At 45.6% G+C, this 23,562-nt stretch overlaps 1 protein-coding gene across 1 annotated transcript; it reads left to right on the forward strand.

Annotated features, from left to right (window-relative positions):
* Nucleotides 1-543: 543 nt before the first annotated feature.
* LYZL4 (lysozyme like 4) lies at nt 544-23,562 on the forward strand. The gene is made up of 5 exons (XM_070493832.1): nt 544-597; nt 12,713-12,947; nt 13,058-13,207; nt 16,690-16,768; nt 22,606-23,562. The coding sequence occupies exons 2-5, from the start codon at nt 12,809-12,811 to the stop codon at nt 22,673-22,675; spliced, it is 438 nt and encodes a 145-aa protein (XP_070349933.1). The 5' UTR covers nt 544-597; nt 12,713-12,808; the 3' UTR covers nt 22,676-23,562.

Here is a 23,562-nt window from a genome sequence, read left to right on the forward strand (position 1 = left end):
GAAAAAGCTAAACACAAATGAATTCTCTAAAAAACTGTGAAATGCTTTAAGTTCAGTAGGGGGCAATTCCGGGGAGCTGTTTTGCCACAGAGTCTGAGAAAGTGTTTGTTCTTTACTTGAAATGGATTAAAAATATTTTGGAAAAGAGGAACATTCCCTGTTGTTTATTCTGATCCTTGACCTATAAGACATCACCACACGTGCAATGTCCTGCTCTCTCGCTCTCCAGAGCGGTGGGTTTCACCACTCTTGCGTTCCAGCAGTTGGCGGGGGTGCATGAGCTCCAGATGGGGGAAGACGAGTGAGGGGGAGGAGAGAGAGAAAGCATGTGCAGTGGGATCTTTGTGTTTAAAAAGCTCCCAGATGATTCTGCAGCTGCAGGACTAGACCTCAGGGAGAATAGCCACCATTTACTGAATAGCCACTGTGGGCCAGCCCTTTGATACGGTGGCAGGATGAGTACAGGCCCCTGAGGACAAGTGGGAGAAACACTAGGGGGTTGTCGTTGGGCTGCACAGAAGGCTCTGGTTTGCTGAGTAGGGTAGAGAAGCTGAGAGGAGGAGTGGATACACTGGGCCACAGAGGGAGAGTGAGGAGGTAGGTTTGGGGAGAGGGTAGAGGGAGGACAGACATGGCAAACGGAGAAGAGAGGCATAGACTTAAGCAAGGCAAAGGTCTCTGGAGGGAGCCGTTAAATAAGTTTTGTTATCAACCCAACTCTCCATCCTGTTCCCAAATAGTCATAAAATCTACCTTACTCACCGTGCTTGGGAGACTGTTCAACTTTTGATTATAGAATATTTCAAACATATACAAAATCGGGAGAATAAATACCATGAACCCACATATACCACATGTTGACTCTGTTCAACAATGGTCAATATCAATACCCCTCCCCCCTACTCCCAGATTTTTTTGGTGCAAATTCCAGAAATTTTAGTTATTTACCCATACATTTTTCAGTGTTTATCTAAAGAAGATAAAGATTTTTCTTTAAAAAGACAACCACCAATACCATTGTTGCATCTTGAAGTTAATAATTTCTTATTATCTGCAGTCAGCATTCAGATTTCTCAGATTGCCTCAGATTTATTTTAGAGTTGGTTCATTTCAGTCAAGATCCAGATAAGGTCCATGCACTCCAACTGGTTGATATGTCTATTAACCAGTAGGTTCCCCTTCAATCGCTGTCTTTTATTTCTTGCAATTTATATATTGAAGAAACTGGGTTGTTAGCCTGGATTTTGTTGATTGTATCTCCATGGTAACATGTGACAAGGCCCTCTGTCTCCAGTATTTATTGAAAATTGGTGATTTGATAGAGGCTTGACCAGATTCTAGTTCAACGTTTCTGGCAAGACCACTTCGCGGGTGGTGCTGTTTTCTTTCAGTTGACACCCACAGTATGGAGCCCTCTATTTTTGAGATGTGATCAGCCATTGACCATCAGTGCACAAATCGCTTAGTTTATTAGGGGCTGCAAACTGGTGATGTTTTAATTCCTTCATCCCTTCTTCAGTTATTAAGTAAAATTCTTCTGTAAAGGGGAACTCCTTCTTAACTTTTTCATTCCCCTGAGTTACAGTGTGTACAGGAGAAGCATGATGCGTGCTCGATTCTTTCTTTTTATCGATTTTCAAAACAATCAATAGGTGCCCTAGTACTTTGGGAGTTATCTTTGTAGATGACAAAGAGTTGAACCTCACCTCTGCAGGGGGAGGGTGGAACCCTCAAATTCTCTTAGTAGCTTTGCATAAGACGTGTTAATACACCCATTTTTATAGATGGGGAACTGGAGACTCAGAGGTGGCATGAGCTAGTCAGTGGAGGAGCCAGGATTTTACCTGAGGTCTGCCTGGCTGCAGAGACCAAACTGTTTATTGCATGGCACAGCCTATTCTTGGGCTGCAGGGAATTCACTAACACCCAGGATCTGGCTGGCAGATGCCTCTGCCCACTCTGGCTTGCTAGAAATCAACATTCTGTAGTCTGAAAAAATGACATGGGTATTCTTGGGCCCTAAGAATAATCTTTCTTAAAGTTGCATTTAATCACAATGATAGCATCGAATTGTTTGATTTCTGAATACTTCAGTAGTTTGCCAAAGGTTGGACCTCAGGCTAGGCTGCTTAGTCAGATTTATGTAATTCACATTGCAGTATGATATTGATGCGGGGACGGCGAGCCGAAGAGTCGAAGAAAGACTTCTTGGACTCTCAAGGTCTGGCAGTAGTGCTCTTTTATTTAGAGAATAGTACGGAATAGCATAGGGACAGGACTCATGGGCAGTAAAGAGCTGCTGCTCTGAGTTGAGGGTTAGGGCTAAATTTATAAGGCATGGTTACGTGACTTATTTTCACTGGAAAAAGAAAAGATGATGTAAAAAGTCATTAGATGATTTCAGTGCAGATGGGGTCTGGTTATTGTGTGGTCGTATAACTTTAGGTACGAATCTGGTCATATAGATCGGCATGTAGGTGAGGATCCCCTGGGCTTCTCTCCCTGGGGCAGCCCTAATTCACACCATAAAAATCCACCAGGTCATATAGATCGGCATGTAGGCCAGGTCACCTTGGTCTTCTCTACCTGGGGCAGCCTTAATCCACATCAATATGATATCACAATTTGCAATTCTGTGGTATGTGATAAACATCATTGGTACATGTAATTGAAGGAACTTTGTATCAAAAGAGGTGTATTTGTAAAGGAGTCTGGGGAAGCTGAGGATTAACTGGAGGAATGAAGAGAGCTACTGAAACTGGAAGGCCAACATTAGGTCACAAGGAACATTTGTTGTAGTGACATTATTTGTTGAATTGGTAGCTGCATGAAGAACCATGAAAATATCCAAAGAATTAAAAATTATCCATCAGAGTGTTTTCTGTTGTATGTGGCTCAAACTGGTTCAAGCATGGGCTCACAGGATTCATTTGCTAAACCCTCCAGGGTTAGATCTGACAGGACTTCAGGGTTCAAATGCTATGTTCAGGACCTGGTTTCTTTCTTCATTTCTGGGCTCTGCTTACTTTGTGTTGAGTCCATTCTCACAAAGACTGTCCCCTGTGGTCCCAAGATAGCAGCTGCCAGCTTCTTACTGCTGTGGCTATAGCCTTCCTCTTTCCCACCAATAGGAAAGAGGAACGGGCCTTCTTTTAATTTTTATTGAGTCTCATTGGTCCTGAGTGGGTCCATGTGTCTATCCCTGAACCTATCACTGTAGCCAGGGGAACGGGATACACTGCTGGGTTCAGCCCCAGGTCATGGGCTCCAACCTTGGGTCCAGAGGCTGACAGTACGTAAAACACTGAAAGAAATAGATGTGGCGCACTTCAGGAGAAGTGTGAATGAATGATGAGAAGCAAAACCAGAAGAATTCCATTTTAGTCTTATCTAGGAAACTCTGAGATGGGTTCAAGGAAGTGATTCAGGGGTCTGTGAATTCCCTGAAGTTCTAAGTACAAGTCTGTGTTTACGTCCATTTTTCAGGGAGAGGGTCTATAACTTTGATTAGATTGTCAAGGGCCAACCCAAAAAGTTGGCTACTCTGAGATAGTGGTGGACATTGAATCAGACTGAATTGCTGTTTTTAAACTGAGACTTCATATTTGTACTGTCTTTTTGAGTACTTTCAATATAAGATGAAGAATCTGCTCTTTAGCTGCCTTTTATCAAATGATGGTGAACCCACTGGGATTACCAGAGATGGTAAATACTAACCAGAATTTAGTTTATAGCATTTCTTCAGGTATTAGAAGTTGTAGACCCCATTTCCCCTCCCAAGAAAGTCCTATGTCTGGGGCCCCAAGAGAGGTTGCCCCAAGTTCTGTCACAGAGGGCAAGCTCATGGCCCTGCTGGGGGCCCAGCAGCCCCTTGCTCTCCTCAGAGCCTGCCTCAGCAGCCCCTGTTTGCCCAGGGATGGAGAGCTGCTCATTCTGGGTGAGGACAACCCCTTTGGGAATTATCTCCCCATAATGATTCCAAGGCTTCCCGCAGGCTGATATTTTTCTGCTAATCCCAGGCCAGGGCCTCGCATGTGTGTTGTTGACAGCAGATAATGTTAGTCCTCTGGCTGATACAGTGGCGGATGAGCAAACATTGGGTGGCTGTCAGAATCCCCGACTTCCTGAGTGTCCACATCGCAGATTCATTGACGTTTAAACACACAGAGACCTCCCGTCCTTGCCCTTTGCGTTTGCCAAGAGATGAGGTTATCCTCGAGTGAGTGTTGTAAATAGCCGCCCCTCATTTCCCCCTCCAACTTGCACTTTGGATTTTAATCAGGTTCAAAGCCTGCTTGGCATTTTGGTTATTTCCCATCTGTATGACCCACGAGCCACCTAAGGATGCTGAGACTTTAATGTGCACATGAATCACCAAGGATCTTGTTGAAATGCAGGTTCCGATTCAGCAGATTTGAGGTGGGGCCTGAGATTCTGCATTTCTAACAACTTCTCAGTTTTACTAATGCTCCTTCAAGGTCCACACTTCAAAGAGCAAAGGGCTAGGTCAATGGCTTTCAACCCTGGCTGCACATAGGAGTCACACGGGGAGTTGTAGAAATACTGCTGCCCGGGTTCCACTCTCAGATGTTCAGACTTACCTGGTCTGGGATGTGACTCCCAGGCTTCAGAAGCACCAGGCAGATTCCCTCAGCCCTCAGCCTCTGCCTTCTAGCTCCTCCTCACTGCCTGTCTGGTCTACTCACACTGCCTCTGCTGTATTCCTGGATATTCCTCTCCCTGGTCCTTGGCATTCATGGAGAGTTTATTGTGGACTAGAACTTTCCATATAACCTGACAAGGTCAGCACTACTTCTATCTCCATTTTGCACATAGACAACCTGAGATTTGGAGAGTGAAGTATCTTGTTCTAGGTCACACAGCTAAGAAGGAGCATCGTGACCCACCCAGGTCTTCTGTCCTTGGAGCACAAAAGCAGCACAGAGAGTGGGTTTAAGAGGATGGCCTCTGGAGTCACAGAGACATGGGACCCACTGCTTACCATGGGTGTGATCTTGGGCAGGTTACTTAGATCCTACAAGCATTAGGTCTCCCTTCTGTAAAATGGGGTGCTAAGAGTACCCACTTCTCAGGGCTATTGGGAGCATAAAAGAGATGACCCATATAAGCCATGGCCCCAGAGCCTGGACCACAGGAAGGGTTGTCACCCTCTCAACACCATGTGCTGCCTCCACAGCACTTCCTCTGGGCCCCTCTTATTTGGCACTGGGCACAGGCTTCTGGATTGTAACTCATCTTTTCTGTGCTCACATCAACTCTTCAGTGGAAAGCCAATTCCTTCAAGGCGGAAAGGTACAAGTATGAAATGCGTTTGAAGGTGATTTGTTTGATTCATGGTCTCCAATGGGTGCCCTTTGTCCTGTGGGGCCCAGCAGTGGCAGGTAGTAAATTCAGCAGTGTTTGTCAATTGATGGAATTTATGTTAGTCAATGGAAAAATAATCGTGTTGGAAACAGAACTGTCATATAAATATAAGTAATTACCTTGTTAGAGTCATTCATTCATTGCCTTCTGTTTACTCAGATCCTATGAAATGACTGAGGACAACTCAGCCTGAATCCCCCAGCCACAGGCCAGGCTGATCTGCTGCCTACTTCCCCCGTGGTAGGGGTGGAGGGCTGAGGAGGTGGGGACTCCACCTTGTGTGTCTCTCATGTATTCAGGTGACTACGTTAGAGGCTGCACACCCAGGACTTCCCCACTTTGAACACTGACAGTCTCACATCCATGGAAACCCCTCAGTCCCAGACAAATGGGGATGGTTGGTCACCCCACCGCAACCACACACATCTGGGGCCACGTCCTTTCCTTTCACCAACCTGACGACTCCGTGCCTTTCAGCCTTCCTTCTTTGTAGAGGGCTCTTTGGCGTGAGGTGGTTCCTGCTGGTTTTTCTCATCCCCTTTGTGGTGTGGACCCACGAGTCCCTGGGGCTGGGAACAGTTGCTGCCTCCCACCATGCCTGGGCTGGTGGGTTGTGAGGGGTCCCCCGTCTGGTCCCGGCTCAGCATTTCTCTCGGCACAGCCTGATGTCTTCCTCCCTCCGTTTCAGTGCCTTGTGGGTGGCCGAGGGAGGCTCTGTCCTGACACTGGCAATAAGAAGAGCGTCCGTAAAAGAAAACACCTCCACTTCCCTCCCCCTTTCTCAAGGCTGCGACACACGTTGCCGCAGACAAGCACTCAGTGAGTACACGGAAGTGGGGCTGTCTTCTTTCTGAAGCCGTTTCAGATGAAGTTGAATATTTTTAAACTAGGCAAGCAACACCACAGCTGAAAATGCTTGGATTTGAAAATAAACGTGTGGCAGATTTACACAAATCCCCTGAATCAGTTAGAGACACTTTCAGCAGCAAGTACAGTGCGTGACTGAGGGGGCTCACACACCCGAGCTTTATGTTTCTTGCATAAGAAGAAGTCTGGAGGCGGCAGCTGCTGATATCGACTCAGAGATCAGTGATGTCAGGCTCTGATTTGGTATCAGTTCCATTCTCTGGGTCCCTTCACGTCAAAAGATGGCAGCAGCAACTCCAAACATCATTCCTTGTGCAGCTGAGTTCAAAGAGGAAGCAGGGGAGCCTAGAACGGGGACTCTCCTTCCTTGCTGAAGTAGAAATCATTCCCAGAAGGCCCCTCCCACCAGCACACTTCCCCTTACATCCCACTGTCCAGAACTGGGTCATACACCCACCCATTGACAAGGGGCAGATTTCACCTTCTTTACAATCCAAGTCTCTTCCCAATGCCTAAACACTATTGAGGTTCTTTTAGGGAGGGATGGCTTTGGCTGGAGGACAAAAAGCGTATTCCCAGCCCTCTTTCTCTGGGACGCAGAAGCCTGAGTTCCTGTCCTGGTCCTGGTCCTATTTCTGCCTTGCTCAGGGGTGAATAACATGATGAACTGGATGCATCATCCTAAGCCAAGGAACGTGAGCTAGGCAGTGAGGTTTCTGCATGAGATTGCTTTCCTCAGTGGCTCCATGGCAAGAAACAAATTTGAAAACTGGTAGACAAGATCATTTCAAAGGCAACTGCTACCTCAGATGTTTCTGAGTGTTGGCAGGGTTGACTGGGCAGCATCTTTGCTTGTCTCCAGGCATTTTTTGCAGACATGCACAGATAGAGATGCAGATGTTGACACAGACACAAATGTAATTATAGATTTTCTTGTCTGATGTTGTCTTCAGAGCAGGTGCAGATCCATCTGCTGGGGAAGGCACAGGAGAAGTCCAACTAGGACCAGGGGCTGGGGCAAATTGAGGGACCTCAGCCTCGTGAGAGCAAGCGAGGCTTTCCATGGCACTCCAGCAGATGCACTGAAGTCTCTGCACAGGAATGGAAGTCTGGACAAACAGCAGTGGAGGGTGGGGAACAGAGGACAGCTAATAACCAGACCTACCCTAAAAGGCCTCTGATCCACTCTCCTGATTCTAGGAGAAGAGACATAGTCCCTCTTGACTGGAAGTGTGTTGGGAAGAATAAGAATTCAGGATTATCTTTGAAAAGTTACTTAAACGTACATAAAGTTGTAAAATGCTGTATTGTGATGAGTAGTAGTGGTGACCTTTACAAATTCAGTTGAAGGGTTAAAAGGAAGTAGAGATGCACCATCAGTACTAATCTGTAAATAATGTGAGTATAAGGCTTAAGACAGAGTGGCCAACCATCCTAGACAAACTGGGACAAGTTGATCACTCTAGCTTAAGGTAATAATCAAAAGCAAGTTGAGCGCTTTGAAAGACTTGATAAAGGCAAATTATTAGAAAACATTTTGCTAAAGAGATAAAGCAATATAACTAAGGAAGTTTAGAAAAATCCTGCAAATCTAGCAGAGAAATCTAGAAGACGTTGCTTTGCCTGTGTCTTTAAGTTCTTGCTTTGCTTTAATGTTACAGGAACCAGAAATGGAGCACAGCACCGTATGACTTACTCAACAACATTAGTGCTCCAGTTCATAACTCATTTCTAAGAAAAGGCCATCACTAAAGATCGTTAAGAAAATGCACATTTATGGGTTTAAGTTTCAGTGTTTGTGGCCTGATGTTTTCTTTTCCTTTTATGATTCTCCACTTTATCACTTTTAATTAATCAACTCATTGCCAGTCATAATTGAGTTAGCCAGAAAGACTTCAAAGTTTTCAAAAGGCTAACATCATCCTCAATCATCTCAACATCTCTTAATGTTTTGGAGCTAGAAGGGATCTTAAGGATAACCCAATCTGATGCTCTCTTGTCACAAATGATGTTGCTCAGGCTCCAAGAGAGGATGTCCTTGACCACGGCCCCACTGTGAGTAGAGGAGCAAAATAAGCACCTCTCCCACTGCTCTACACTGAAGGCAGTTGTGTGGGAGCCAGGAGAATGCTGTGGCAGGCAGGATAATGGTCCCCCACAGAAGTCCATACCCTTACCCCTGGAACCTCTGAATATGTTATTGACAAGGCCAGAGGGACTTTGCAGATGTGGTTAAGGTAAAGGACCTTGAGATGGAGGGATTATCCTGGATTGTCTGAGTGAACCAGTCTGATCGCATGTGTTCTTAAAAATGGGAGAGGAGGCAGAAGGTGAGTCAGAGAGATACAATAATGAAAGAAGAAGCAGAAGAGGGTCACAGAAAGAGAGGATTCTGACCCACCCTTGCCGGCTTTGAAGATAGAGGACGTGAGATAGAGCCAAGACATTCAGCCCTAGCAATGGAGAATGGCCTTAGCTGACAGCCAGCAAGGAAACGGGGATCTCAGTCCTACAGCCACAGGAACTTTGTTCGGCCAACAACCTGAATGAGCAAGGAAACGGATCCTCCTCTACAGCTCTCGGAAAGGAGCACGGCCCCATCAACACCTTGTTTTCAGTCTGGTGAGACCCATGTTGGACTTCTGATCTACAGAACGTTAAGATAATAAATTTGTGGTGTTTATGCTGCTAAGTTTGAGGTAACTTGTTACAGCAGCAATAGAAAACTAATACAAATGCGATAGTGACAGTCCTCTCCTTGTTTCAGAATATTCTGACGCATAGCAATTGATGTCATAGAAAAGATTCTAGAAGAGCAAGTCATAGAGAAGGATTTATGGTTTAGAAGCTCTTGGGTGAAGGCCAATAGGTTATCAAGGAAGTGGCATCTGAAAGATCCAAGGAACTGAGTGTAGATAGAGCAACTTTCCTGCAACGTGTTCGAAGCTCTCACAGTAGCTGCTCCTCCCCTCCCCCAAGGAGGCACCAAGGCCCACAGAACTAGCGGACAGTAAGTGGGTATACGGTGGGCAGGAACCAGGACAAGTGTGAGGATACCCAGCTGCAGGAGGCACTCATCAGCAAGTTCACTTCTTGCTCATCCAAAGACAGTTCTGTTGGAAAAGTAGGTTTTCTTCATTCATTCATTCAACAGAGTCACTGAGCACCTGCTGTGCACCAAGCCCTGTTCTAAGTACTGGAGATAAAGCAGAGCACAAAACAGACCAGGTTTCTGCATTCCTGGTACTTATACTCTGGTATAGGAGGTAGACACATGAACAAGGAAACAAACAAGGTGATTTCTGAAATTGACATAGTATGAAGAAAATAAAAACCACTTTCTGTGATGGGGCAGTGGTCAGGGAATTCTATTTGAGGTGGTGAGCTCCTCTGAGCTGAGTCCATGACAAGAAAGAGCAAGCTATGTGGTGGTTGGGGAAATCATGCTCCAAGCAGAAGGAACAGCAGGTACAAAGGACCTGTGGTGGGAATGAGATTGGCACGTTTGAAGAAAAGAAATGTACAAGGTGACTGTGGCAATGTGAAAGTGCACAAGGGAGAGAGGTGTGCAATCAGACTGGAGAAGTGTTCAAGGGCTAGATCAGGAAGGGTCTTGTCGGCCAGGTTCAGGAGGTGGGATCTTATTTATAGTGCAAGGGGAATTCATTGGAGGTGGTGATGTGACTGGACGTGTGTTTTTAAAAAGGCCTTTCTAGCTGCTGTGTGGAGAATGGGGCGAGGGGAATAAGAGGAGTATGGAGTATTGGAGTACGTTAGGAAACCTCTACAGAAGCCAGAGATGATGGTGATCTGGACCAGGATGGTGGTAGAGGAGATGGTGAGACGTGGCTGGATTTTGAAAGAACAGGGGATGCAGCTCCTGATGAACTGGCTGCTGGGAAGAGCAAAGGAGAGAGCGTGTCTTTTATGAGTGAGATTGGGCCTGCCCTTTGGGAGACAGACACTGCCTGAAAACATTGTTTGCTCTGTTGGGAAATGTAAACATGGACTTCTCTCATGTGCACTGGAATTCAGTTATTAAGCTAGGGGCATGGAGTGCAACCAGAGCTCAGAAAAACGAGAATCCACAGGGGATCCAGTGCTTTGCATATTTAACTCATTTACTTTTTAAATCAATACAATTAGGTGAGTACTATTTTAAGTTCTATTATAGATGAGGAAACAGAGGCACAGAGAGGCTGGGTAACTGTCTTAGATCTCTCACGGGGTCACCAACAGCCCAGCTACTGAGAGGGGTTTTTTGGTTTTTTTGTGAGGAAGATTGGCCCTGAGCTAACATCTGTTGGCAAATTTCCTCTTTTTGCTTGAGGAAGACTGGCCCTGAGCTAACATCTGTGCCAATCTTCCTCTATTTTGTATGTGGCGCTTGTATGTACACTGCTTGATGAGCAGTGTGCATGTCTGTGCCCAGGATCTGAACCCGCGAACCCTGGGCCACTGAAGTGGAGCATGAGAACTTAATGACTACACCACCAGGCTGGGCCCTAGAGCAGGGACTTGGATCCAGGCAATCTAACTCCCCATCTGAGCACTTACATGCTACGTTCTCCTCGACAAGGATTAGGTGTACTGGTCATGTCTGTAACTAATGATGCACTGGGAGCTTAAACAAATGTTAGAAAGCGTAATTCTTCTAATTCATGAATATACTTATTTTTTTCTAACATTTGCCCAAGTTAGACATTTAGGTCATTGGTTCTCAACAGCGGGCAATTTTGTCCCCCAGGAGACATTTGGTGATGTCTGGACACACTTGTTTGTCACAACTGAGAGGGCAGAGTTACTGGCATCTAGAGGCCAGGCGCACTCCTAAACCATCTCCAGTGCACAGGAGAACCCCCGAACAGACAATGTTCCAGCCCCAGTGCCAAGGCTGAGAACTCCTCTTGTAGGTGAACATAGGCTGGAGGATATGCCTGCACCCGTGAATGATGACAGACAGGAGCGTGCAATTAATTGTCCAATCGATATATATTTATGCAGTGTTAGGGGTTTCTCTCTAGGGGACAGGAAGATGATGTGTTGTAATTTGTAATCGCACATTCTAGTCTGAGAGATGGGACATAGCACAAAACAAGATAATCACTGGCGAGGCGACCTAGAAGTGATTCTGAGGGCAAAAGGGTCTCAGAGAGGGAACGTTGATGGAGGATTGCATCAGGCTTCAAAGAGGTGGTGCCTGGGATGGCGACCTGAAGATGGAGCATCATTTGGGTGGGGAAGCCCTGGTAGGGCCCTTTGCCTTGGGAAGAACCATTCGTGAAGACACCGAGGTAAGAATTAGCAGGAGCACGGGCGCTGGGGGAGTAGAGTGGGGAGGTGCAGAGAGGCACAGAAAGGGAAGGATATAGGAATTTGGAGTTGACTGAATCAGTTTCTCCTGATGGAAGGAGGGCAGGGTAAGGCCAGATTATGGAGGGCTGAGAAAACCAAGCATGGGTTTGCTAGTGGAAGGACTAGGGAACTAAGAGCACTCTCAAAGTGAGATTTTGTACATGCCTTGGGGGCATTTCTCAGTCATGGTAGAAAATGCTACCTGGAGGAGCTGGTCTGGAGGGGTGGAGGCCAGAAGGCTGGGCTGCGACTCAGCTTGCAGTGATGAGGTGGGTTTAGGTGATGATGGGGTAGGTTTAGGTGATGGAGATGAGACAGGTTTAGGTTGGGTGATGAAGTGGGTTTAGGTGATGGTGATGAGGCTGGTTTAGGTGGTGACCGCAGAAATGGAGAAGGATAAACTCAACAGTCAGTTCTCTGAGCACCCAAGTTACTCCCCCATTCACAGATGAGAAGTCAGAGACACTGTGAGGCTAAGTGACTTGCCTGCTGTTGCGACCAGCTAATAAGTGGCAGGCCTGGGCTGGACTGGGCTTTGTCCACTTGTGTGGACGGCAAGAGAAAACCTCCGTGGAGCTTGGTTTGTAGAGAATCTAGGGCCAAGACTGTGTAAAGGGTAAGACCCCGATTCCGAGTATATTCCAGGAGAAAAGGCAATGGTGGAAGTAACTGAAGACGGCAGTAGTGGTTGCGCTTGAGTGGGTGGGCCATGATGGACTTTTTTCTTCTTTCCCTTTTTCTGTTTTCGGAAATGTATTTAATGAACAATTCTACTTTCACAATAAAGGGGAAGAGAGCATTTGAGCATCTGTATCTACTACTAAAGAGAAATGAGTGAGAAAAAGACCAAGAAGAAGCCACTGTGTTTTGCTGGAGGGAAGAGATGGGGGTGGGTGGAGGAGGCCCTCAGGAGAGCAGCCTCCCTGGGAAGCAGGAGGTCAGGGGGAGGAGGGGAGGCAGGGCTCAAGTGTCTGGGTTTGCAGTGACACGGAACCAAGAATTGGGATGGGAAGAAGCACCACGGTTGAGCCAGGCAGGACTCCCATTTTTCTGAACGCACTGAATTGCACACCCCTACCCTCACAGTCCCCTTCTTGTCCTTCAGAGAAACCAGTGTCCCTGTGATCCTGGTAGGACTTATCTGTGACTCTGCCCGCTCATCTGGCAGCTATCGCCCTGAGCTGCTAGGAGCCTGGAGAAGATGAAGGCTTTCGTGGTTCTGTCCCTCATTGGGTACCTGGTGGTTCCAAGTGGCACTGCTGTCTTGGGGCGCTGTGTGGTGGCTAAGAAGCTCCATGAAGGAGGCCTGAGTAATTTTGAGGGCTACAGCCTTGAAAACTGTGAGTATGCCCTCTCAGCCCCCTCTCCTCACCTCCTTCCCTTCTGTCCTCTGCCCAGGCATCCCCAACTCCAGGCTTCTCTGAGCCACACACCTCCTGTTCCATCTTAGGGGTGTGCCTGGCTTACTTTGAGAGCAAGTTCAACCCCATGGCTGTCTATGAGAACACGCGTGATGGCTACACCGGCTTCGGCCTCTTTCAGATCCGCAACAATGTCTGGTGCGACAGAGGCAAGAACCGCTGCCACGTGTCCTGCTCTGGTAGGTCCCCGCCCTCCATTGCGCACCGGGGCACCAGGGACCGCAGCATTGAGCTCAGAGGTCTGCCTTCCCGAAGGCCGGAGTTTACAAGTTTGGAGCAGGGAGCAGGAGGGCCAGGGGGGCTGGGCTGAGCCGAGTCCCAGGTGGGGCCCTGGAGAGGCTGAAGGCCCCACTGCCAGGGGATCAGGGAGAAAGAGCTGAGGAGTCAGGCATGCGGCCTGGGATTGAGCGATGGAGACCCACGTCCAGGTGGGCAGAGAAGGCATCCGGATATTGAGAGGAGGCGAGGAGGCGGCGGCCGAAGTCAGAGCCCATCCGACCCTGAAGGGTGAGAGCAGAGGGCACAGTGGGCCTGATTTTACCACACTTGGCCACCACACTCTTCTTTAAGGGGAACAGATGCTGCCACTTTGACAGGCAGAAGTGGTCACTGGGGGGAGACAGGAGTGGGCCGTCCCAAGGGGAGCTTGCCCTGCTGCTTTTTGGGGCTCCCAAACACTGTGGTCAGGAGGAGGTGGTTGCCCAAGATTCACTCATCCTGTGAACATTTACTGAGCCCCCACTAAGTGCCAGGCCTCCTGGAGTTGACATTCGAGTGCTTGCTAACTGCCAGGTACTCTTCTAAGCTCTTCACAGGTATTAATTCGTCTAATCTTCACAATGACCCCCAGGATGTGCGCACTGTTACTATCCCCATTCCATAAGTGTGGAAATTGAGGCCCAGAGAGAGTAAGTACGTGCCCAAGGCCACACAGCTGGTAGGTGGTAGAACTGGGAGCAAATCCAAGCAGTGTGACTCCTGCCTCAGGGCAACTATGAGGCTTCACGGCCAGAGCTCCTCCTGATGCCTGAGGCTGTCACTGTGCGGCATGAGGCTCTAAGGGTGCCAGCATCCTAGGGTCTTCCTAATGAGTAACTTCCCTCCCCGTGATGGGTGAGAAATGTCCCAGAGCCGGTGGCTTCTGAGCTGGGTCTTTAGGAGGCAGAGTGGAGAGGTCATGGCACAGGCTTACAGCCTTACAGTGTGGTACTGGAGGAACCTGCCTTGTGTTGGGTCCCATGCTCAGCCTTGGAGCTCCAGAGAGGAGTAAGATAGTTTCCAGATTCAAGGAGAAGCAGAACTGCAAAGTAAGAGGGAAAGGCGCAAGAGCCATGCAGGAACTTCGTGGGAATCCCAGCTGCTCCCACGATGTGCTACATGCACTTGTGCAAGTCACTTCCTAGAGCTTCCTTGTCTGTGAAGTGAGGACGACATTACCTACCTCTTATAGTTGCTGTCAGCATTAAATGGAGTCATGTATGTGAAACACTGTGGAGGACCCATAGTGAATTACAAAAATCACAGTCTAGGGAAGACATACACATTAAGAAGGTGACTTAATTACTGTGATGGAACCTTCAGTGTCATCTTGAGCTTCCTGGTAGCCAAAGCAAAAAGAGAAACACAGTAAACCTATAATTTATATCTCATAAGAAGAAATATATATATATGTATGTATATATTAAAAAATATATAGGTATATGTGTGTGAATACACACACAGAGCCAGAATCCATGGGAGAAACATACAGTTATCTGTAATAGAGGTGGCGGTACTGGGTGCTGTAATGAAAACATGGTGGACTAGACATCCTGGAAAATCCGCCCACTAGATAAAATATAAAACAGAAAAAAATCTTTTAAAGTACCTGGGTGAGCTGGCAAGAAAGTAAGAGAAATCCCTTGAGGCTAAAAAGAGGCGCAAGAATCCAGATAGGTGAGTGAGGATGGAAGCCAATGAGGACCCTGGGGCACCTGCTGATTCACTGTAGCGTGATGCACAGGTTTGTGGTCACCATGTAGACTGGGCCTGAGCAAGGTGAGGAGGTGTGTTGGAGACCTCCATAGAAAGCCAAGAGCCCCAGAGAGCTGCCTTGTCAGCTGAAAGAGGTGAGCTGGAAACTCCCGAAAGTGAGGACATTCCAGAAAGAGGGGAAACCGTCTTCCCTGAGGATGTGGAAGCCCAGCCCATAGACCTCACAAGGCACCATCGGGAGGCGCTACCCTGTGCTAAGCGCCGGGGGCAGTGCCGAGGAATCGGGTGCTTTCCCTGTCTGGCAGGGTGGGGAGTAGAAAGAGCACAGGCTTTGAGGTCAGAGTCTTGGCTCCACCTCCTACTGGTTCTGTGATTTGAGCCTCAGTTTTCTTATCTGTGAAATGGAGATAATAATAGTGCCTAGCCCGTAAGGCTTTTATGCGTTCGTAGAGCGCTACGTACGGTGCATGTAAGGGGCTGAGCACCGTACGCCGTCTAGTGCTTGATGAATACAACTCTCTTTCATTCAGAGGATTTACGAGGCAGTTGGGGGTTAGGATGTATGTATTACACATGGGTGTGCATGTATGCATGTGGTTATGTGTGTATGGGTGTGTATAACAGATAAGTGCTGAATCAAAGTGGCATTTTACACAGAAGAAGGGAGAGGGCTCAGTGGGCTAGGTGGTCAGTGACAGACTTTTAAGGACTGTACTGTTGGGATGAGCAGATCCAGGTTGGGAGACGAGCTTGAACAAAGTCTGGGCAGAGGAACTGCATGTGATCCTCAAGCTGTGGGTACTGGGGTGGAGCACCCACCATTGGGTGGGCACCGTCTTTGCCTCCTGCCCCTTGATGTGTCTTGAATGGTGCAGTGGTGGAGGAAAGCAGTGGAAGGCGAGGTTGTAGAAGTGGAAAGGCATGTTGGGCCAAGTTGGACTAAGGCAAGGATTTGGGGTTCTGTTTCACAGGCAATTAGGGGGCACTGAAGTAATGTTTTAAGGAAAAGCAAGCGATCAGACTAGATGACGGAAGGCGGGAGACTGCAGTGTAGGCAGAAGGAGGGGATTGCAGTAGTCAGGCGGGAGGTCTTGGCTTCCACCCTCCAAGGTGGGAATGGAGGATGAATGCATAGACACGTTGGTTCTTCAGAGGTACCTCTGGGCCCTCTGCCTGGAACAATTTTCCTGCCGTGATTCCCTCAACCCCCTTTCCTTACCTCCTCTTTTAGATGTCACTTGGCCCAATAACCCTTCCCTGACCCTTCAAGTCTGCATTAGGTGCCCCCACATCAAGCTGCCTTCCCCATCACTCCAGGTATCCTTTGTACTATAATGTCGACCATCTTTGTCTACCCCCTCCCAGCCTGCAGGCTCTTGGAGGGCAGCGGTGTCTGTCGTTCTATCTCCACAGCCTCTTATGTTGCCTAGTGCAAAATATTCACTATATATATTTTTTTATGAAAATATTATTATAAGAATTACAAGAAAAAAAAATTAATACATTTAGTAAAAGATGACCACATCCTGCACCTCCCAGTCTTGTCTGAGAAAAATCCAGGGGTAGATTTATTCTTGGAATCACATGGAAGCCTCTCCAACGTGAGCACCGTGTACCTTCTCTAACGTCACTCTGACCTATCTGCCACGTGGTGGTGTGGTATCATTCCACTTTATTTTCTCCACAGCTTTACTGAATCCGAATTTACAGAAGACAATTGAATGTGCCAAGAAAATTGTAAAGGAAAAAGAAGGGATGAGAGCATGGTGAGTGGTACATCTTTAAATAGCCTGTATTAATGACTTTCATACATTGTCTTTAATCTTAATCTTGGCCTAATCTTGGTTGCTGCACCTCTGCAATCCCAAACTAGTAGGCTCCTAGCCACCAAGTTAAGCAGTGGAACACCACTGCACCCCAAGGCTGCAGGAGGAAGGAAATAATTATCAGCAAATTGCCGTAAGTTGAACATGTTTTTCCCCTCTCAAATCTTGTTTAGGATTATACAGGATGCCAGGATGAGCATCTTTGAAATAAATCTCTGGGTGTATCTCTGATTATTTCTTTCATATTAATTCCTACAAAGGTTTTTGAAAACTTTTAGGGTTCTTGACGTACATTGTGAAACGACTCTCCAGCAGACTTGTACAAGTTTATACTAATAATAGTTTAATAAAATGCCTATTTACTGCACTCTCACTAATTACAAAACCTTTGCCATTTGAAAGATGAATAACAAATTTGTCTTATCCTCTTTTACATTTTATGATATACATTAGGGTGTTTTCCCATTATGTTTGTTATATATTTACATTCTTTTGTGATGTTTTTCACCGTCCCTGTCCTTTGCCCATTTATTTTAATTCAGGTCATCATGTTGGTTTGAAAGAACTCTTTATATATTAGGTTTAGCAACTGATTGTTATATATTTGTTGTCAAAAATAGCTGCAACTCTGATTTCTTCTTTAACCAGACATTTAAAGGAAAGCCTTTAAAATTTACACGTGGTTGGGCCTGTGTTTGACTTCTTTCACTCCATATTATATTTGTTCACATGGTTGTGTGCAGTTGTGATTTGTCCATTCTCATTGCTGTAAATGTAATCTATCTATCCATCATATAGATACATCATAATTACTTATCCATTCTTTTGATGGTGGCATTTGGGTAGTTTTCACTTTTTTTAGTGATGCCATGAACATTCTATACCTGTCTTTTGGTGAACATATAAATGGATTTTTCCATTGATTATACAAGGAATAAAATTGCTTGTCATAGGATATGCATATTTTCAGATTTGGTGTATTCTGCCAAACAGTTTTCTAGAAAGATTTTGTCAGCTTACACTCCCATCAGCAGTTATGGGTTTCAGTTACTCCAAATTCTTGCCAATGCTTGGTGTTTTTTAGTTTATTCTTGTGACTGTGTAGTGGTATTGCATTGTGGGTTTCCTTTCCATTTCCCTGGTGACTAATGAGACTAAACACCTTTTCAAATGTTTCATGGCCATTTAGATATCCTTTTTTTGTGAAGTGCCTGTTCAAAATCTTTTGCTAATTTTTCTATTGCGTTTTCTGTCTTTTTCTTATTAATTTGTCAGGAGTTATTTACATAGTCTTGATAGAGGTTTTTTGTTGGAAACAAGGATTGCAAATATCTTCTTTCATTCTGTGGGTTACCTTTTCACCTTCTTAATGGAGTGTTGATAAACAGAAGTTCTTACTCTTAATTTAGTCTAATTTATCATTACTTTCCCTTTCTGGTTATTTTTGGTTATTTTAAGGAAACATTTGCCTATTCCTAGGTCATGAGGATATTCTCCTTAATTTTTTTGAAGGCTTTATTGTTTTACCTTTCACATTTGGCTCTACAATGCCTTTCCTTTCTTTTTCTTGCCTTATCACATTGGCTAAGATCACCAGTAAATATTGAATAGAAGGGATGACAGTGGCATCCTTTCTATTCCCAATCTCACAGGTAGGAAGTTCAATATTTTATCAAGTGTGGTGTTTTCTTTACGATTTCTGAGATACTCTTAATCAGATTAAGCATAGTCCTTTCCATTTCTAGTTTGTTAAAGCTTGTTTTTTTTTTCTTTAATCATGAATCAGTATTGAATTTGGTTATTATGTTTTTAGTTTCTTTGTACTTCCGTGTTAGCCTATCCATCTTCCTTTTGAAATTCAAACTGTTGTCTTTTTTGTTTCTCTTCTCTTCCATGGCTTTCTCCAGAGATTGTGTCTGGTTACATCTTACTGAGGATGCCACTTTTAACAAATTTATTTCTGGATCCTGCAATATGCTATCTTCAGAAGGACATTCCTCTGAATTTCACTACAATGCCCTCTTTTCTTCTTGTGATATTTTCCCATGGGTCCCATGTTAGTTTTTCCCTTCCTTGAATAGGACAGACTTACTTATATTCAGTATTTGCCAAATAGATAGGTTTGTGACTTCTTCTTGTCTCTGCTCAGTTACTTGGGTGATAGTCAGACCTCCTTCTCAGATATCCATCTTGGCTTAGATTGGTATGTAATGTACATCCCATGGCCCAACTTCCAATTTGGAGATTTTTATGATATATGTGTCTGTTTCTTTCTCATAGGCTGAACCAGTGGAGTACATGAAAACCCTCCATTTCCAGCATGCATTGCTACCACCTCCGTCTATACCATTTATCATGGTGGACCTATATTATCCCGTAGACACTGTGTCACTACCAATTTCCACCTTCTCCTGTCTTTCAACCCTCTCCTCCATCCCACATTTCATAATTGACTGCCTGGTTTATTCTGGGCATTGTAGTCTCCAGTGAGATCTAGAAACAATGTCGTATCTCCTCAGCTCCAGATTATACATCTAAATATATCTGAATTAGGGTTTATCTTGCAGTTGATGTGTCCTCCCCCTAAAGTTGTTAATAAATCATTCTTGCATCTTACAACAGAAGCTATCTTAGAGGAAATCCTCTAATGATAGCTACAATTTCTTGGCTGCTTTAGTGTGTAGGCCTTGTAGGTTTATATAAATGTCATCGTTTAATCCTCACAGATATCTCTGCAGTGAGTATTTTTATCCATTAAAAATGAGGAAACTGAGGCATAGAGAGGTAGAGTAACTTACCCATGGCCGCAGCACTGAAATTGATCCTGGATCTGTGCTATTCCAAGCCTCAGCTTTCACCAGGCAACTCAAAGAGATGGGAATGGTTTGCACAGGATATCTGTGCTCTGGTCATGTAGAAGGCAACAAAAGGATGCTGTCCAGTTCTCTTTTGCGCACAGACTCAGGATTTCAGAGCAGGGTTGGTCAATGGGGGAGGGGAGGACTACAGGTAGCCTCATTTCACTAGTGGAAGCCTGAGTGGCATTCCTTACTGTAACCCACAGGCCGTGTAGGCAGTGGAGATCTTGTCCAGAATCTGGCAACAGCAGATGTGTCCGTCTCAGAGGTCCAGGCTTTTGTGGTTGCTTTTTTATCTTTTTCTGTGTCTTTGGGAGCAAAGTTCAGCCAGAGATTCTGGGCTGTTTCTCTTACCTCTGTATCTCCAACATCTAGCTCTATGCCTGGCATGTAACAGATGTCTCTTGAATGTTCATTAAAAGACCAAGGCTGCATTTGGGGCCATTAGCCAGAAGCCATTTTTAAAACTTTTACTTTTTAATTTATCATTTATAAAAATAAAAATAATACATACTTTAAAATTAATAATAAAAAACTTATCAGCAGGCTCCTGTTACTATGTCTTACAAATCAGAGAAAAACATAGGCACAAATATCTTAAAACACGCATGGAATCCCAACGTATACACTGACATGCACTTAGCTTTTTTTTCACTTATTAATAGAGCTTGTGACTCCTGGCACATTACCACCCAGAGGTCTCTGCCATCACTGTGACAACTACTTAGTACCCTGCTGTGTGGACGCTGCAGGGGATTATCTGCCAGTCCCCTGTTGATGAACATTTAAGTTCTTTCCATTTTTGTTGCCACTGCTGTTTCAACCAGTTCTACAGTGAGCATCTTGCTCTTAGAATTTGTACTTTCTTTCAAGTGTATCCTTAGGGAAATCCTTTGCAGAAGATTTGCTGGGACCGTTCAGTGCATTTAAAAGTTGGAGGGAGATCGCCAAATTGGCATTCAGGGAGGGGTGTCTGCACTACAGTGCGTGAGGGGCCTGTATTGCCCCAGCTCACTAGCCTGGAGCATTAAAACTTGTGTGGTTTTTGGAAATTGAGACTTGTGAAACCATACCATTCTGTTTTATTTTGCATTTTTAAACTATAAAAAAGTTGAGCATCTTTTCATGGGTTTGTTGGCCATTTTTCTGTGAACTGCTTGTTCAAATTCTTAGCCCATTTTTGTATGGGTATGATAATGTTTTCTTTTGTTTTTATTGATTTTATATGAGTCCTTTATAAACTAGGGTTAGTAGACCTCTGTCCATCATATCCATGTGCACTATTTTTCCAGGTTTGTTATTTGTATTTTGACTTCGTTTATGGTATTTTCATCATGCAGGAGTTTTACATGTTCACAGAATCAAAGTCCTCAATCTTTTGTTGGTGGTTCTGAGTTTTTATGAAATCTCTTGTTAAAGACTTTTCATACTCCAAGATTATAAAGAAATCAGCCATGTTTTCCTCTGTATTAGGACAGTGCCTGGCACAAAATAAGCCCTATAGTAAGTTTCTGTTAAATAAATTAGAAAATAGAATTTGCATGGTTTCATGTTTTTCTACTAAATTTTTGGCCTTCTTATAATTTATTTTCGTATAAAAAGTGAGATAGGGATCCAGCTTTATATTTTTCAAAGGTCTAGTCAGTGGTCTCAACACTACTTATTTATTAATCCATTTTCCTCACTAATTTAATACATTGCATTTTAAACTGGGAGTTGCCTTATTAATGTTAACTGTCTTCTGAGTGTTCAAAATATCTTTCGTACCTAGTCTCAACTTTCCCGTTAATTTGGAAGCTTGGCTGGCCCTCCAGCATAGGCACTAATGAGCTAAACTCATCTTTATTGTAGTACAGCGCTGAGCAGGGCTATGCCAGGCCGGCTGATCAAGGCCTTCTGACTTGCTCAGGATTCCCAGGGAAGTGAGCTCTTATTAAGCTAGTAAGCAGCCACGTCTTTCCCAAAGCTCAGATCAAGCGGCTTTGCAGAGTCAGGGCAGACAGGAAGGGAGACAACCAAGGCCCTGCATGCCCTCGCACTTCTGCAACGCCTGCCCAGGGCTGCGGAGATCCTTGCGATTTCTGAAAATATGTACGCGTGTGTTTTCCCTGCTGCCTTATAGCCGTGAGGGGCCAGGGGCCCACAGCCCCCTTCTTCAGCTGTGGGAACCCCTACCTGTGAAGACTCCTGGGGGCCTGCCCGGCTGAGGGATGGGACTAACTAAACAGGATTTCTAACGGCCTGCAGCGGGCCTGGTGACTCCAACAGCTTCTAGGTTGAGATAGGAGGACCTGGGCCCTGGGTGCTGGCATAGGGCCTGGGAATAGGAGGGTCACTTTTAGGGGCACCAGGAGAAAAGCTTAGAGAAACTCGGTCCTGCTGAGCAAGGCGGGGTTGGGGAGACGGAGGGAATCTTGGAAGGTGAAGCAGGTGCGGAGAAATTTGAAGGAGGCTCTGGCCCAGGAGATGAGGGCTCCCATTTCAGATCTAGGGTCTGCCACGTACTCACCATATGACCCTGGGCAAGTCACAGAACTTCTCTGATGCTCACTTCAGAGAAGTTAAAAATCCTGACCTTGCAGCGTTGGGGGAAGATTTCACAGTTTGCTGTTCAGCTTCCCCATCTCACAGTGTGGATTTATAGAAAGAGGGAGGGAGGTTGTGGGCATGAGCACGTAGGGAGCACCAGCAATCATATTAGGATGTGGTGGAGACAGCAAGAGAGACATACTCGAGGTACACAAAAGCTTTCAGAAATGTGCCCACAGCAGGGGTAGCAAGCTCAAATGCTCCGGGGACCAGGCCGGGGGTGTAAATGGGCCAGTGGGAGCTGCGGAGGCCTGGAGATCCCGAGCTCTGACAGCGTCCCCGCTCTTCGCTCTCCCTCCTGTTCACTCTCCCTGGCTTTCCCCTCCGCAGGCCCTCCTGGTCCCTGAACTGTCAGAACTCGGACACTCTGGCACGGTGGTTGGACGGATGCAAGCTGTAGCCACCGGGGCGGCCCTCGCAATCCTCACCATGTGCATCTTCTGCATGAAGATGCTTTTCTGTTTGCTACCTTCCCTCAACCTTGTTGCATAACTCACCGCTTGACAGCTCCAGATGGAGAAGGACAAAAGTTTGCTTTATCCACGGATGCAGGATGCAGAATAAACCAGCTAATTATTCAGCCCGGGTCAAAGTCTCCACTTATATTAATACACTGTGGTTGTTACTATGTTAACCATTATTTACCATTATCATGATTTATGTCTCATGCTGGGACACACAGGTGAAAGTGAGGAGACCACAAAATCCTCTTTGCACTTCTATAGAGAGGATTCAGTGACGGTTGCACTTTCTTATAAAAAGTTAAGTTCTGGGGGCCAGCCCAGTGGCGTAGTGGTTAAGTTCACGTGCTCTGCTCTGGCAGCCAGGGGTTCACTGGTTTGGATCCTGGGTGTGGACCTACGTGCCGCTTGTCAAGCCATGCTGTGGCAGGCATCCCACGTGTAAAATAGAGGAAGATGGGCATGGATGTTAGCTCAGGGCCAATCTTCCTTAGCAAAAAAGAGGAGAATTGGGAGCAGATGTTAGCTCAGCGCCAATTTTCCTCAAAAAAAAAAAAGTTAAGTTCTAAAAAATTATCAGTAATGCATACTTGCACTAGAGAAATCGTGAAAAATACAGAAATGGAAAAAAGAAGAATCCTCCTATAATCTTAGTGCCCAAAGACAATCTCTATCATGCCTTCATTGTACTCCCTTTTGGTCTTTTTTCTGTGTAGGGCTTTTTCTTTTTTTCAACATTGCTGTGATAATGCTGTAGATAGAGTTTTGTACCTCACCTTTTAGAAAGAAAAAACATAGTAATAAACCTTTCCTCCTTGTATATTTC

The sequence above is a fragment of the Equus asinus genome, chromosome 21 (assembly GCF_041296235.1).
Source record: "Equus asinus isolate D_3611 breed Donkey chromosome 21, EquAss-T2T_v2, whole genome shotgun sequence".
NCBI classification, from domain to species: Eukaryota; Metazoa; Chordata; class Mammalia; order Perissodactyla; family Equidae; genus Equus; species Equus asinus.